This window comes from Vulpes vulpes, chromosome 8 (assembly GCF_048418805.1).
Source record: "Vulpes vulpes isolate BD-2025 chromosome 8, VulVul3, whole genome shotgun sequence".
Classification (NCBI taxonomy): Eukaryota; Metazoa; Chordata; class Mammalia; order Carnivora; family Canidae; genus Vulpes; species Vulpes vulpes.
The window spans coordinates 6,889,104-6,905,955 of record NC_132787.1 but is presented as its reverse complement, the minus strand read 5'-3'; the positions used below and the strand labels follow the sequence as shown (position 1 = coordinate 6,905,955).

At 51.6% G+C, this 16,852-nt stretch overlaps 1 protein-coding gene across 3 annotated transcripts in view; it reads right to left on the bottom strand.

The window, feature by feature from the left end:
• VDR (vitamin D receptor) overlaps nt 1–16,852 on the bottom strand; it is a 57,023-nt gene that overhangs the window by 9,548 nt on the left and 30,623 nt on the right. For all 3 annotated transcript variants that reach the window (XM_072765449.1, XM_072765448.1, XM_072765450.1), the window contains 4 exons: nt 12,348–12,478; nt 5,026–5,210; nt 4,673–4,793; nt 1,079–1,250 (listed from right to left, as the gene is read on the bottom strand). In XM_072765449.1, the coding sequence (XP_072621550.1) occupies nt 1,079–1,250; nt 4,673–4,793; nt 5,026–5,210; nt 12,348–12,478 (609 nt within the window). The remainder of the gene's footprint in view (nt 1–1,078; nt 1,251–4,672; nt 4,794–5,025; nt 5,211–12,347; nt 12,479–16,852) is intronic.

The following is a 16,852-nucleotide window of genomic DNA, read 5'->3' as shown; positions in this document are numbered from 1 at the left end:
GGCTTGGCTCTCTGAGTGATCACCAACTAGCTGTCAATGCAGTCATTGAGACACTAACTTGTGGCTTCCTCGCGTGGCAGAGAGAGTCACCAAACAATAAACAGCACGTTGCGTTGAGTTTGCATTCAGAGCGGGCCAATGTCAAATAATTTGGGGGCTCCCAGAATTCCAGCACTGAATCTGAGCATCAGCATCTAGAAAGCACTCACAAGCCCCTTCTGCTGGCAACTGCAAATACTTCGCCTTGAACTCATGCTAACAGCGCTTACTAGTGATTTCTTCCTGTTTCTCAACCACATTGGATATATATATATTGCATGGCAATGCTCCAAATGGTGTAAATAATATGGCAATATAGATATAACTACCTCCCAACATTCCTCTAAAAGCGCCTACACTCTCTTACTTTAAGAATATTTAACGACGCACAGCTATTTAAATAGAAGTATACGTGTCATTACTACCAAAACAATGAAACAGCTGAATGAATGAGATGCATCACGAATCTAAAACTCAGGATCTTTACTGCAGTAGAATTCCTTACACCTATCTGTTTTGGCAAAAGGTCTCAGTATGGTGAGGGAAAGGCCTTTTCACAGAAATTTGAGTGAAGGAGGTCCAGGTTATGCGTGCCAGGAAATCTGTCTTTCTCTGGGATCCCTAAATTATTTTGCAAGTCCCCTGTGCAACCCCTTCTCCTATCATTTCATTTTGGTTTCAGATTTTGGTGTGGAGGGTTAATGAAGGTTTAATTTAAAGGGTTAACATGAGGATTAGACCCAAGCCAGCTAAAGTGTCCACAGCAGTGAACTTGGAAATCTAGACCTTGGCTCTGACACATACTGGCTCTGAGACTAGAAAATGATCCTGACTGGCCACTGAACCTCTCTGGGCTTCTGTTCTGTCATCCAGAAACTGTGGGGTTTGGATAGCTCTCCAGTGCTGGCCTGCAGAACAACGCTGGATGGGCTGTACTTCTCAGACATTGTGATGTAGGCCGTCTGGGGTAGGGTCTGGGTCTCTATTTGGGGAAGTGGTGGATTGGTGATCTCCACCAATCTAGGATTCTGACTCTTACCTGAACCCTGGAATCATCTTGGCAAAGCCGATGACCTTTTGGATGCTGTAACTGACCAGGTCAGCTAGGTGGGGCAGCATGGAGAGCTGGGACAGGTCCAGGGTTAGAGAAGAGTCATCTGAGTCTTCTTCCCTCAGATCCAGATTGGAGAAGCTGGTTGGCTCCATCACGTCTGGGGAAGGATGAGGAAAGAGAAAGAGCTGCTGATACTTGAGTCAGGTGCCCTCCTGCTTGGCCCTGTGAGGACCTCCCATGCCCTAGCGTCAGGGCTAGCCAGGAATGCCATAGTGCCTGCCTGTCTCCAAGGTCACTCTTCAGCCCAGCCTTTCTTCTAAGACTCCCCCTGGCTTTTCTTGCAAGCAGAGCAAGGCACTAAAATCAAAGACCAGAGATACTCCAAGAAATGAGATTTCCTCAAGCCATGATTTTGTAGATCACATGTTGTTTCTAATGACCTCAATTCAAAAATGAATTTGGAACCAATGAACTTATGGAAAACAACGTTCAACCTCACTAATGATCAAATGACTGCAGAACAGAACATCTACACTGTCACCTATAGACTAGAAACAAATATTTTTAAATGTGGATGCCAGTGTTTGTAAGATGCAGGGAATTAGGCAACCCTTATGCCATGCGGCGCTAAAGTAATCCAGAGAGTGATTTGACTACAGGCACCAGAAGCCTCCAATTATGTATATTCTTTGACCAGTAATCCTACTTCCATAAATTCATCATAAGGAAAAAAATCTGGAATAAGTGCAAATATTTAGCCACAAGCATACTGTTATCTTAATGAAAATCTGGGACACAATCTAGATTAGATATGCTATTGAACATTCATGCCCCAGAATACTAATCAGTCTTTAAGCATGATATTCTAGAAGTATATTGAATGACATGAAAATGATATATAATGTACTGTTAAAAGAAAAAAGAAAATTACCAGATTTTGTATAGCATAATCTCACTTGTAAATATACAAATGCATTTAAAGAAAAAAAAAGGTGGGAAATAGATATATCACAGTGTTAATAGTGATTACTTTTGGGTAGTAGGTTTAAAGATTTTACATATAAAATAAATAAAATCCTTCAAAAGGGGAGAGATGGGGCAGCCCGGGTGGCTCAGCGGTTTAGCGCCACCTTCAGCCCAGGGCCTGATCCTGGAGACCAGGGATTGTGTCCCACGTTGGGCTCCCTGCATGGAGCCTGCTTCTCCCTCTGCCTATGTCTCTGCCTCTCTCTCTCTGTCTCTCTCTGTCTTTCATGAATAAATAAACGAAATCTTAGAAAAAAAAAAAAAGGTGGGGGGGTATGCCTGGGTGGCTCAGTTGGTTAACCATCTGCCTTCAGCTCAGGTCATGATCCCAGGACCCTGGGATCGAGCCCCACATCAGGCTCCCTACTCAATGGGAAGTCTCCCTCTCCTGCTGCCTCTCACTCCCTCTCTGCCCCACTCATATTCTCTTGCTCTCTCACACTCAAATAAATAAAATCTTTAAAAGATTTTACACTTATAAAAATATATCTTTATTTTATATGTATATAACTAGCTTATCTTTTCTGAATGCCTACAATAAACATGTATTACTTCTGCTTAATATTTTTAATTAAAAGTGCCAATGATTTGAATCTTATTTATTTTGATTTATTTTTGAAAGATGGTATCTATTTATTCAGGAGAGACAGAGAGACAGAGACCTAGGCAGAGGGAGAAATAGGCTCCCCATGGGGAGCCCAATGTGGGACTTGATCCCAGGACCCCGGAATCACAACCTGAGCCAAACGCAGACACCCAACCACTGGGCCACCCAGGTACCCCTATTTATTTATTTTTATATTAAGTAATCTCTATGCCCAACATGGGGCTTGAATTCATGGCTCCAAGATCAAGAACTACATGCTACAACCACTGAGCCGGGCACCCCTTTAAAATAAATAGATGCTATCCTGAACATACCACTGGTGGGGCTGAGCACCTAATCAATTAACCTATGAGGGTATCAAAACTCCCAAATAAAACGGGATTATTAAAAGCTGAATGTATAACATGTAGGCTGATCCTCATTGATGCAAATACATATCCCACCAAGGGAAAAGAGCAGCCAAGTGGGGAGAGAAGATGAACACTTGAGAAGAATCCCTATAAGACAAAGGGCTCCAAGGGTCCGTCAATCTCTCCAAGGGTCACAGCTTCCCTCTAGTCCCTGACCACGTCCCTCCTGTCACTCCCGGGTGGGTAGACACCATGTCTGGCTCCACTGCTATCCTTTCCTGTCCATCTGACACTGAGACCCTCTCCACCTCTTTTGGATCTGGGCACAGATCCATCAATAAGTCTGGAAGGACCATATCTGAGGGTCCTCATTCCCCAGAGGAAAGGGGTTTTCCCATGCCTGCCCTCCTGTGGGATCCACACACAAGGTGGTAGGGTAGGGTTGGGTGAGAGGCAGAGGGATGAAGGACAGGGGGAGAGGGAGGATGGAGCAGGAAGTCGGAGGAGACGGTGGGAATGGACCATAAGGAGGAGCTGGAGATGACAGGTGCTGTAGCGGTCCCCCAGAGCTTGGGATGGGGGGAAGGGAAGCTGCAATGGGCCCCACCTGCTCTCCTTCCACCCCAAACCTTTGATGACTATGGTCAATGATACTGTTCTGTATATCTGAAAGTTGTTAAGAGGGTGGATCTTAAAAATTCTCATCACAAGGAAAAAAAAAACTTTGTAACTCTGAGATGATGGGTAGTAACTATACTTATGGTAATCATTTTGCAATACATACATGTATCAAACTATTGTGTAGCACACACCCGAAACTAATACAATTAGTTCTATGTCAGTTATATCCCAATAAATATATTGGATACTGGGGAAAAAAAAAAAAAACCCAAACCAGAATCCCCTAAAAGGCCTAGGCTCAAAATATCATTTAAAGGAATCAGATTACGCACATGGAGGTGGGCAGGAGCAGAAGCCTGGCAGGGAGGAAAGAGCAGGGACCCCCCAGACAGACCCTGCCCGGCCAGACCCCAGCTTGGCTTCTTCCCCAGCGTGGGCCCTCGGGCTACTTAGCCCTGAGCTGTACAAAACGGGGGTTGACCTGAGGACACTGTGTGTCACACAGTATGGCAGTGCTGTCCTCTCATCCACAGCCAAGGACAGGTGGGCTGTGGAAGCTCTGGGCTCTTGCTGGGCTCCGCTGGCGGGGCGGGGGCCGCGGGGGGCTCACCCAGAGGGGCCGGGTAGGGACCCTGGCTGGGCGGGGGCTGCGGGGGGCTCACCCAGAGGGGCCGGGTAGGGACCCTGGCTGGGTGGGGGCCGTGAGGGGCTCACCCAGAGGGGCTGGGTAGGGACCCTGGCTGGCGGGGGCCGCGGGGGGGCTCACCCAGAGGGGCCGGGTAGGGACCCTGGCTGGGCGGGGGCTGCAGGGGGCTCACCCGGAGGGGCTGGGTAGGGACCACTGGCGGGGCGGGGGCCGTGGGGGGCTCACCCAGAGGGGCCGGGTAGGGACCCTGGCTGGGCAGGGGCTGCGGGGGGCTCACCCAGAGGGGCCGGGTAGGGACCCTGGCTGGGCAGGGGCTGCGGGGGGCTCACCCAGAGGGGCCGGGTAGTGATCCGAGCAGGAGGAAGAGGAGTCCCCGGAGACGCTGGGCGTGTGGGCAGAGGAGGGCCTGGACGAATGGCTCCCTCCACCCCCATCTCCACGAACTGGAGGCTGCAAGGGAAAGCCGGAGCATCAGAAGTGCACATTTGGGGCCACCCTCCCACCCTGCCCCAGATCTCCAACAGGAGGCTTGAAGGAAGGCCTGTGGGGGCGGAGGCCTCCCCAGGGCCAAAGCAGCCTCCACCCTGCCCGGTGCTGGCTGCCCCCCCGCGGCCCTCCATCCCTCTCCCCCCCCCACCCCGCCCCGGCTCCCACCCCACAGCTCATCGTCCAGGCCATGTACCCGGAACTGGGTGAAGTCGGCATAGGTGGGGTCGTAGGTCTTGTGGTGGGCATCCAGCAGGATGGCGATGATGCGCTGCTGCTCCTCCGACAGCTTGGGCCGCAGACTGTCCCTCAAGGCTTCCTCCTCCTTCCGCTTCAGGATCATCTCCCGCTTCCGCTGCACCTCCTCATCCGTCAAGATGACTGTGGGGCAGGAAGGGAGATGTTGGGGGGGCTGGGCCTGCAGCTCCCCTTACTCCAGGTGCTAAAGGCAAACAGATGGGAGGGGCTAATCCCCTCACCCTCCACCCTCAGAGCTCCTAGGGCCCGGCACTTACTGCCATGGGGGGCTCCAAGCCCACTATAAAGGTGGAAAATTGGGTTTCCTATTGAAAAGGCAGGTGCATGAGAGAGGAGGAAAAAGGAACTGAGAGGTGGGATGGTCAGGCATTATTAGCGAGTCTGGGTTCTCAGGAGCAAGTGATACGACTCTGGGCAAACTGAACTCTCAGCGCTTTGGTTACCCCACTAATCCAACAAGAAGTTTGCTCCATAAAACCTCTATTAAGGTCCCTTTGTGGTTCCTTCCTCCAAAAAATGTGTGCATGTGGGGCGGCAGGGCGATACCCCCTACCTTGAAGGGTGGACAGTTTTGAGAACCGAATGCAGGCCTGCACAGAGCAGCTGCTCATTAAATGGTGGTTCCTGTCTCTTCCCCCTCACATTCATTGCCCAAGATCTTGAGGGAGACACTGGGGGAGGAAGGGTGGGAGTCCCTCTGTGGCCAGTCCCAGGGGCGGAAGCCAGGACATGCTGAAAGACCCTTCTACAAGGGCATTTCCACGTCCAAGTTTCCAGGCATGGGCGTTTGATCTACTCTGACCAACTTAGAAAGACTTTGCTTCTTTGGTTCCCTGCAAAACAACCTCTCCTCCAGCCTGTCCAGTCTTGACAGTTCTGCCCAAGGAAGCCTTTGAGCCCTCTGGAAGTCCCAAAGATAACACCTTGAAGCTCCGATCTGCAGCTGTCTCCAGCTGCTAGCCAGGGTGTCTGATGACGGGGAGACCCTCCACCACCATCATGCTGTGCGGGGGCTTCCGGGGTGGTGCCCACCTCACCGTGCTGGGCCGCTGCCCGGGAGGGCAGGGCTGCGAGCAGGGATGCCTGGCACGGCAGCCAGGCAAACAGACCTCCTGGCCAGGGCTTGCAGAGTGCTGACGGCAGGAGTGGGCACTGGGGCCCTTGGCCTGTAGCTACTTGCTCTGTGCTGGTGTTGCCAGCACTTCTGCCCACAGAACTGGGGAGTTTCACAAGAGTAGGGAAAGGAACCAGAACCCCAGAGTGGGTGGGTTCTGGGCTTCAGGAGAGGCCCACCGGCCCAGACCCCTCAGGTGTGCGTGTAGGGAGAGAATGAAAGAAGTTTCTGGGAGGTGAGGGAGAGCCTATGGGGGGTGGGGGGGAGGTGGGAGTGGGTAACCAGGGGCGAAGGATGGCAAGTTCCCTCCATAGCTGAGGTAAGCCATACTAAGAGGAGGACTGGGGGAGGCCACGCCCAGGTGAGTGACTCACCTGCCCAAAGAGCTGCCAACCCTCTCCCACAGTGGGTGTCTGCTCAGACCCCAAGAGGTCAAGTGGGGTGGAAGAGGAAGGAGCAAGGAGTGTTCCATTCAAGGCAAGGTATGAGGCCCTTACCTGGGGAATCCAAGAATAGGTGTCTGATCATCCCTGCTCACCTGAGGGTGGGTGCAGGAGGTGATGGAGCTGGAGTGGGGCGTGAGGGAGGGAGCTCTGCGATTCATGCCACGGGCATCCGTGGACACGCTTCTCAGCTTGACAGGGCTTTGATAATCTCTTGTGATTCTATGATGTCACTCTCCTGCTCAGAACCTTTTTCTGGATCCTTGCTGTTTACTGTGCTCCAAATTAAAGTCAAGATTCCCCATGATTTTACTTTTTCCTAACCTTCCAACCTCATTTCCTAGTGCCTCTGGACACAGCTTCTGTGACTATGCTGAGATTACTGACCGGCAAACATGACCCATTCTGTCTCGCCAATGCATTTCCACTTACGCGGGATGCCTGTCCAGCTGGGCCTTCCCTCCCCAGCAGCTGTGCAAGTTCTATCTATTCTTATATATATATATATATATTTAAAATATTTATTTATTCATGACAGACACAGAAAGAGAGAGGCAGAGGGAGAAGCAGGCTCCATGCAGGGAGCCCGATATGGGACTCGATCCTGGGACTCCAGGATCACGCCCTGGGCCAAAGGCAGGCGCTCAACCGCTGAGCCACCCAGGTGCCCCGAGTTCTATCCTTTCTTCAGCACCCAACCCATAGCCCTCTTTCACCATGAGCCTTTCTGGATTGTCCTGATCTGTACTGAGCTTTCATTTCTTATTTCTGTGGTATGTCCAGTCTTTCCCACGCACATTGGCACCCAAGTGTCTTCCACTCCGTAATATTTCTGGTTAGTACAGGCTCCAATAAATGCCCATATAGAGAGAACCTAGGATGTTCATGATCTTTTCTTTTCTTTTCTTTTCTTTTTTTTCCTTTTCTTTTCTAAGATCTTTCACTAGAACTATAGGCTCCCTGTGTTTCCCCCTTAATGGCCAGCCCAGCGAGGCTTCCTTGCCATGGTGTTTGCTCAATAGTCTGAGAGATTGGACACCAACACATCCACACTGATCATACCTACGAAGCTCTAGCCATCGTCCTTTGCTCAGAAAATGACAGGGAGAAGTGCACTAATACTACATGTGCCTTACGATGTGAGGGTGGCACACATCAAATGCCTGTCCAATGGGGAACTGAACCCAGCTTACCCTTTCAATTTACATAATTGCGACTGAAATATTTTCAAGATAGAATAAGGTTCTTATAACAGAACACCTGTAACATTGTATAACCTTCTCTTGGTGATTCAGAGGTATCATTCAGAACAATTACTGGACTTTGCAGGAACAAGGTTATGACCTCAGAATTGTACAGGGCTGTGTCCATGCACCGTATGACTCAGCCTGCTATGATCTGGAGCTCTTGTGCTCCTTTGCATCGCTTTCGGTCTCCCCCTCTCTGGTAAGCTACGTGTTGTCTCTTCTTATGGGTGCCTGCCTGTAGAAGGGGACCTTTCTTCCCCTTAGCAGTTAACTTCTAGTCTGCTGGGGAGCTGGAAATCCTGGTGGTCAAGTTTTATGTAAGAAAAAAAAAATCATATTAATAAAAATGGATTAAAAATAGAATTTTTAATGTACCGGGCACTCTGCTAAATGCTTCTTAAATATTAGCTTACATATATTTAGTCCTCATAACAACCTCTTAGGGCAGGTGCAATTATCCCCATTTTGCAGATGAGGGACCTGAGCCCCAGAGGCTACGCACTTTGCTCAAAGTCACACGGCTAACATGTGCTGAAGCTGGTACCCAGGCCTGGGCATTACAGTTCTAGAGTTCATGGTTGTAACTATTGCCCCATACCCCCTCTGATTATAATTGGTTGGCTATGGTTGCTCAGTAGGACTCTTGTCCTCAGCCATGGAACACACAAAGTGTTCCAATCCATCTGAAGAGTATGAAAAAAAAATAAAGTAGCAAAGTTTGTAAATGATTTGCTCCAAAAGGACAAAGTTAAGAAGATTCAAGGTTAACCTTATGACATTGTTCCTCTCAATCACTGTATCAAACAGCGACTGCCATCCGGCGTGCAGTACTAGAGAAAGAAATGCTGAGATCTGGCATTTTCTAACAGGGCTGCCAATCTACCAGCCCAACGGTGTCTGAAGACTAAATCATAAGTCTTTCCCATGTGCAGATGCTGCTGTGATTTATGAAATAAGTCTTTTTTTTTTAAGGGAGCTACTAATTTAATAAGAAAAAAATTAAAAATCGTTTTCTCAATGAGTTGCTACTGAAAATGCCATTACTATCTTGTAGGAGGACACCTGTTTTGCAGTAGAGAAGAGCACAAAGGTTCTGAAAGAGCATTTGAAGGGCTCTCCAATGAATAAAGCACAGGAGCTGTGTCCAAGGACTTCGTGAGACCCATAGGGCTGTTCAGTAGCTTCTTTGCCTTCCTTCTCAGCTCCTTGCTGAGCGCAAATATGACTTTGCACACATTTATTCCCATGCAAGATGCTCTCTGTTTCATGAAGTCTAGAATTGCAGTTGGAAGTCAAGATCTGGAAGCATGAACAACTTAAAAACACTTCAAGTTGCCCCAGGTGGCCTAAGGGCAACATCAGACAAGAAAATATAACGTGTTTCCAAGTGAATGACATAGACAATATCAGATTTGGGAGATATTCCGGACCTGTAGACCAGTGGGAGATGTAGAGATGCAAAGAAGCATCACGGGGAGCTAATATTCAGTCATTCAACACGTATTTAGTGAGCAGCTGCGCTGGGCCAGGTGCTGTGCTAACGTGGAGTAGGAAAGACCTACATCTGTAAAAACATTAAGCAAAGGAACATATAGGTGTTTCTGTGCAGGACAGGCCACCAAGAAGCAAGAAGTTGACCATGAAATGTCTCAGGCTCCATGGACAAGGTCAAGTCATCTAAGACTTGAAGAGAGAGAAAGGGAGTCTTGGATGGAAACGGTCCCTGGAGCCCATCCCTGAGGGCAGCAGGCAGTGGAGGAGCCCTGGCCCCTGGGGGTAGGCCTTTGGAAGCAAACAGACCATCTTAGTAGCTTAGAAGCATGAAATCTGAATTCCTCGGAGCTTCCCCTAATCTATGAAAGAAACAACAGAAGTATTTACCTATTTAGGGATTCCTGCGAGAATTTGATAAGAAAGCTCGCGTGCTCCATGCAGTATCTGGCACTGGGTAGGCGCTCGATAAACATTTGTCCTCAGACCCATTCCCTTCCCTTCTCTAACCCCTGCCAGAAGGCAGCCTGCGTTTGCAGCTCCTTTCCTAGGGAGCCCTGGGGTGTCCTGTGGTTTTACAAATGTTGACACAAAATTGTCTCTGGGAGGTTGAGCCTCAAGGCAACCACCGGCCCACATGATACATGAGCAGCTCTCCTAGGGAGCTGGAGGCCCAGACCATTCTGACAGACGCCTTTAAGCTGGGCTAGCGCGAGGCAGGGAACCATAGCCTTTCCCGAAGGACCTTCCCTTCGAGTAGTGGAAAGAACGAGCCTAGTCCTGGCTCAAGGTTTTCATTTAACTGGAGCTCTGGGGGGATCCCTGGGTGGCGCAGTGGTTTGGCGCCTGCCTTTGGCCCAGGGTGCGATCCTGGAGACCCGAGATCGAATCCCACGTCGGGCTCCCGGTGCATGGAGCCTGCTTCTCCCTCTGCCTGTGTCTCTGCCTCTCTCTCTCTCTCTCTGTGTGACTATCATAAATAAATAAAAAATAATAATAATAGCTGGAGCTCTGGGGCCCAGACTACAGGTCCCCGCACTGGCACCCTGAGAGTGGGGGACACAGGGCGGCCCCGGGCAGATGGTGGGGTGGGGCCCAGGGCTCTGTTGGGGAAGACTGGGGCTGTGTCTGGGGTGGCTGGAGCACAGAGATGTTGGGGGCTGGGGGTTGGCGTCTACTTCGGGATTGCTGGCCCCCCTCAGCACACGGTGTTCATGGGCAGGGGCACCGGATGCACCCAAGACCTGTTCATCGCCAGGGGTGCAGTGTTCGCTTTTGGGACCAGGGGAGATCTGGAAGCAGCCATAGAGACTTGCTTTCTGACCCCGATCCTGATATTTTTACCTTTGTGACTCCCAGATGATTTCTAAGTGTTCTTCCCATTCTGAGTTGTTAGAACATCTCCTTCCTCCTGAGACGTAGGAAAGGAGCCTCTGTGAGGCTGGACCCAACCAGAACTTCTGGGGCAGAGCCTTACTGACTCCCAGTGGTGGAACTGCACCGTTCTTGGTTGGCAGGAGCCGCAGAGCCAGGAGAATGTGTGCCCCTTGGGGGCAGGAGCAGGGGCTGTGCACAGCGCGTCTTGTTTGTGGCCACCCTAGGGCCTCGCACACAGCAGGCCGCACTAAGCCAATGCGTGAGGAGCCCCATGAGGCACCAGGCCTCGGCTTCCTCTGCTCCAGGATAAACACAGGAGTCGGGCGGGGCAGGGGACCGGGCTAGGAGAGATCAGCATGTCCAGGCCTGCGCACTACTGTGGGGGCGAGGAGGAACAACAGCCTGGAAACTTTTCCAGGGCCTGCCAGTGTTGACTGGGGAGCTGGGATCAGGAGTGAAGGGTTGTGACCCACCAGAGGGTAACCTGCCTCTGTTCCCCAACAACAGAGAATTTTTCTTTCCAACAAGGAGGAAATTTTCCATCTCCTGAGCCCTGTCCTGTGACTCTTCCCTTGTTCTGGACATATCTTCCCTGTACCTGCTTCCCTCACCCCCCAAAGCAATAGCCCCATAGCCAGGAGGACCTGCATCTGAGCACCCCTCCTAAGCCTCCTCAGATCCCCAGCTTAGCGGGGCATAAGCCCTGTCCCAGGGCCAAGGACGGGATCAGTGTGCAGACTGCAGACAGGAGTGAGCAAAAGGCAGCAGGGGGGCCAGATGTGCAGAGGGCACCTGTGCCCAGGCCGGCCCACAGCTCTGGTCTCCAGCCCAGGGAGGGCCTGACCAGCCCCTGCTAGGCGCTACTGAATTCGATGGCTGTTCTGGTTACCAAGTAACTGTACCAGGGCTCAGATGCAAAGTCCAGGGGTTGTTTTTAACTGAGGGTTGGAACAAATGAATCTGCCATTCGTCCTCTCCTCCGACCCCAGAGCTGGACAGGATGTCCTATAGGACCGCCCTTCTCTCTCCATCTGGATCCAGAGGGTCATCCTAGAGTCCAGTGCTCTCCCTCACAGGCTCTTTCCCCCTGGTCTTCCCTGGTCTCCGGCCCCCAGATCTGCCCGTGGGGCCAAAGTGGCTGGAAGGCTGGGGCAGGGTGGCACCCGATGCCAGCCAGGCTCTGCATATTTATTCTCCCCATCACTCCTGCCCTTCCCCAGCCTCAGCAGCTCACTCTCCCAAAGTCCAAAGAACCCTGGGTCCTTGAGCCTTGCCTTTTCCCAGGAGGTCGAGGAACAGGGAGGTGACAATAGTGACGCCGTCCTAGAGGAGGACCCATCTGGGAGATGGGTCACACTGGAGAGGGCGAGGCCCCTCCCAGGACTGCGACACAGATCCCCAAGAGGCTCGCAGGACCCCCTTGGGGCCTCTGACCCTGCTGTCCTGGCTGCAGCGCCCCAGCTCCAGGCCCCGGGTGCCTGCAGCCCCAGGGGAACCGCACGCAGCCCGGTGGGGCCAAAGCTGCCCGAAGAGCAGCTCAAACAGTCCCCCTCCCGGGCTACCCCTGCCCTGGGCCCGGAACACTCACACTCCTTCATCATGCCGATGTCCACACAGCGCTTGAGCCGGCAGGCCTGGCAGTGGCGGCGGTTGTCCTTGGTGATACGACAGTCCCCGTTAAAGGGACAAGTGAACAGCGCCTTCCGCTTCATGCTTCGCCTGCCCGGGGAGAGAGCACATGCCACCTCCGGGTCACCCACCTGCCAGTCTCAGCCCTGGCTGCCTGCAGGGGCTGGGACCCCCGAGCCCTGCCCACAACCCCCCACCGCCTGGGTCTCCATGTCTCCCACAGAGGACTTGGGGCCCAGCCCTAGGCCCCCTCAGCGACCACCACTCCCCACCTCTACACTCTGGGTGCCTCCTCCTTCTTTCTCTGCTTCCATCATTGCTTTGATTTCCTTTTTGTTTTTTGTTTTTTTTTAAGATTTGAAAGGATTTATTTATTATTACTTTTATTTTTTATTTATTTTTTAAAAGATTTTATTTATTTTTGAGAGAGAGACAGAAAGACAGAGAGGCAGAGACACAGGCAGAAGGAGAAGCAGGCTCCACACAGGGAGCCTGACATGGGACTCTCTATTTTTTTTTTTTTTTTTTTAAGTGAGCTCTATACCCAATGTGGGGCTTGAATTCATGACCCTGAGATCAAGAGTCACCTGCTGTACCAACTGAGCCAGCCTGGCGCCCCTGATTTACTTTTATGATACTCTACTTCCCACGCTCTTTTTTTTTTGTTTTTAATTACACAGGAAATGTGAGTGAATTAACCTAGTGAAACTTTTTTTAAATACGAAAATCTGCAGAGCAGCCCTCACTGCTTCTAGGGAGCCTCTTGGGGAGGTGAGGACGCTGGTGGAGGCTTTAAGTCATCCAGAGGCTGGAGATCTATGACTAGAGCATCCCTGGTCCAGGGACAGACACGTGCGCAGGTGCACGCAGAAGGGAGAAAGGGCCCCAACTATAGCTTGAGGCATCCAGACAAAACACCCAGAGAGAAAAGGCCAGATGAGTGGGTGGGAGACCTCAGGTCTGGCCTTGGCCTTTTGAGAGGCAGAGGAAGCAAGGGCTTTGCCAGGACAGAGACCTACCGCAGGCTCTTAGCTACGAAGCCGGTACCCCCGGGGCCCCTGGTATCCTATGTAAAATCACACACGTGCATGCGCGTACATACACATGTGTGCCCATGCGTGCATGAGCAAGCTTGAACACTGCACCCCATGGGACTTTTGGGAAGCTTCCCGTGTCCTAGAGGTTCCTCATACTCTTCCCAGCCCTAGCAGGTGCAGGCCCCACTTTTTTTTTTTTTGTTTTTGCCCTGGAACAAGTGACAGGATTTGGTTGGGGAAAGATGGTGGCAAAATCCCTTTCTCTGTGAGCAGCAGCATCTTCCGAGGAGATGCTCAAGTCTTTAAGTAAAGGCCCAGGCCCAACCATTTCCCTCTCTCAGAGATGAGCCGGTCACACACTAGTTATGTTTCTTGGTTATGTTTCTTCACTGTTCACATTCGCTAGAAGACATTCGGGGTTTAGGGCAAACATACTCATCAGTTGACCTGGACAGAAGGGGACAAACCAACTTGACCCATGGGCTGGAGGAGAAGAGAACATAGAAATGACCTGCAGCAGTCACAGGCAATCAGACTCCCAAGAGACCATTGGCGTATGTCCTCGTTTTATAGGTGAGACTACTGAGGGGAGGAAACTCATCGGTGAGGCGATTTGGCAAGAAGTGAAGGCTCCCCCGTTGGCTGTTAGAGATGTGAGGCTCAGCTTTTGGCTTCTTGGTTGGAGCCTACCGCTCTCATCCCTAGAAACTCAAGCTGCTCAATGAAATGGAGCCCACAGGCCAACAGCTCAAGGCCCATGAGGTGGCTGCTCTTGGTTTGGGACCTGGGCCCCCAGCACTTTCCTGTTACCTGTTTCCTGACCCAAAGGGCACCCCCACCCCCCACCCCACCCCAGTAGACCGGTCTATGTGGGAAGGTGGGATAACATAAGGCTATTGGGGTAGAGTCCAGCCCACCAACGCCACAGCCACCCTGTGGTGACTGCCCAGAGACGTATCAGGCTTTTGTCTACCTTTATGGAAACAGACAGCCTTTCTCCTTGGGCCTCCATCCATCTATTGCTGCTCTCCAGAGGGACAGGCAAGTATGGAGGTACCTTGGCTACCCCGAAATGAGAGGCTACCATCACCATAGGACAGAAGATTGATTCACCCCTTTACTCCTTCCCACTCATGGTTTCTGAGGCTCTGGCTGTTACCACAAATGTTCAGGCCCCAGAATGCCCGTAATTCTCTAAACTTACTCAAAGGCCAGAAGTTTCTAATTCAGAGTAAACTCTCATTTCCCTTTTGTTGTTGTTGTTGTTGGTTTTTTGTTTTGTTTTGTTTTTTTACAACCAGGCATTCTGCCCAGGAGCTCAGGGTCGGTCCTATCCTCCCACCCGCTGTCTTGTCTGGCTCGGAGCTCTTCCTGTGAATTCTCCAGGGCTTTGGGGACCAAAAGGAGCACCTCCAGACACATGAGCCAGAGCATCCCACCAATCCTGCGCTGGGGGCCAAGAGCTTCCTGACGCCCCAGCTGGGAGGCAGCCCCGCATCCCCCACGTCTGTTGCTCCGTCCGTGGGCTCTAGCGCACCTGTCTCTGACTCTCACGGGTGGGCATCTCCCCAGCTGCAAGGTTGCTCAGAAAGAGGTTGTGGCACTTCACCACCTTTCTTTTGTCTTCCTCACTGTAAATCTGAAGCCCAGCCCAGGCTTCCACACATAGAAGAGTTGGAGGTGGCCACTCAGCCCAGCTTTGCCTGACAACAGGAATGGACTCCAATGAGGTTGGTTGGGTAGGAATCCCCCCAAAATGCAGGGCTGGCTTAAAAGAAAATACTGGGAGGAAAAACACCAGTGTCCTTGCTTCCAGCTTTGTAGTTACAGAAGGGAAGGGAGCTCATGAATACTAAGAGGCAAAGGAGGAGGAGGAGAAAGAGAAGAAAGGGAGGGAGGGAGGGAGGGAGGGAGGGAGGGAGAGGGAGGGAAGAGGAGGGGAGGAAAGGAAGGAAGAAAAAAAATGCTAAAAGTCCTTCTGGCCGGGTACACTATCCCCACAGCAAGGCTCAGATCTAGGGTAAGGATGCCACACAGGTGTGTGCTCTTTACCCTTTGCCGTACTTCGTCCCAAAGCCCACCAACTGTGCAACACGTCCCCACGCTATTTGCGTGATGCAGAAAGCAGCCTGTAAATTTATAGAGCTCTTAAATTATTATTATGAAAAATTATACTAAGCAGCTCTTCCTTGGCTCCTCTAGATACAGAATCAGAGAAGAGACCCCGGAGTTGTACCCAGGGAGATGGAGGTTAGCGAGCACGAAGAGCTGTCACACTCTGGAGTGTCGATCAGTGTTCAGGGGATGGAAGGCTCCCTCACCAGCTCCAGCAGGCAGACCCAGGTCCTCCCCCAAACCGGCTTTCAGGTGCGCCCAGCCCAGTATAGTTGCCAGGGCTGTGGGTCCCGTGGGCTCTGGGGCCCAGTTCTTCCCCATTCTCCTGCCTTCTAGGGGCACTTCCACGCATGTGGCTGTCATCTAGCCTCTGCCCGTGAGAAGTCAGGGCAGGCAGATGGCCCAGCTCTGGCTCTGTGCTTTGTCCCGAAGATCCACACCCCGTGCCCTGCCTTCCTCCCAATGCTAATTGCTTGTGAGCTGGTTTGGTTTTGAGAAACAAGAGCTGCGAGTTTCCATGGGAGCGCATTGCCTTAGCTGCTCTCTGAGCCTGGACCCTGTCATCCTCTGGGTGGTTGGCAATTATATCCCAGCTCAGGAAGGAGGGGTTGGGGTGGTGCAACCGGACTAAATATAAACACAGTTTCTAGAAAGTCAGGGGTGAGAGAGGACATTGACCAATTCATCAAAACATGACAGACAGGCTATTCACAGAAGCATGAAGCGCCTGGGGCCAGGGTCTCAGGCCCGGGTAGGTGGCCCTATCATCAGAGACACACCTTATAAAACCCAAGCCTGGGGCCCAGTGCCAGCTCTGGCTTTGTCTCCACTGCCACTCTGAGTATCTGGATACCAGAGCCTGATGGAGGGCCTTCTGGGAAAGGCCTACATGGTCTGATAGGTGGGACCTACACGGCACATTTGTATGTGGCAGCATCAAGGGCTTCCCCCCGGGCGGGGGGCTTAAAAACCAACCGTAAAGGAAGCTACTTTCACACTATGGTAAAAAGAGCACGAGGCCTTTTTTTTGGAGGCCAGTTTGGCAACATCCACCGACATGTAAAACACTCAGAGCCTTTAAGGCAGCAAATCTACTTCCAGGAATTCATCATGTGAATAAATCAGTCCACGGGCCCAAAGGTACGTGCGTAAAGGTGGTCACTGCAGCCCTGTACAGAGAAGCAGAGGACGGAGCCTGAATGCTCATCAAAAGAGAAGGGTCCGTTACACCATAGTGCATCCGCACAAAGTGATGGGGCTGTGGAAAGGACAGAGGAAGAACGTGGACCCGGGAACTAGACTGAGCAAACAT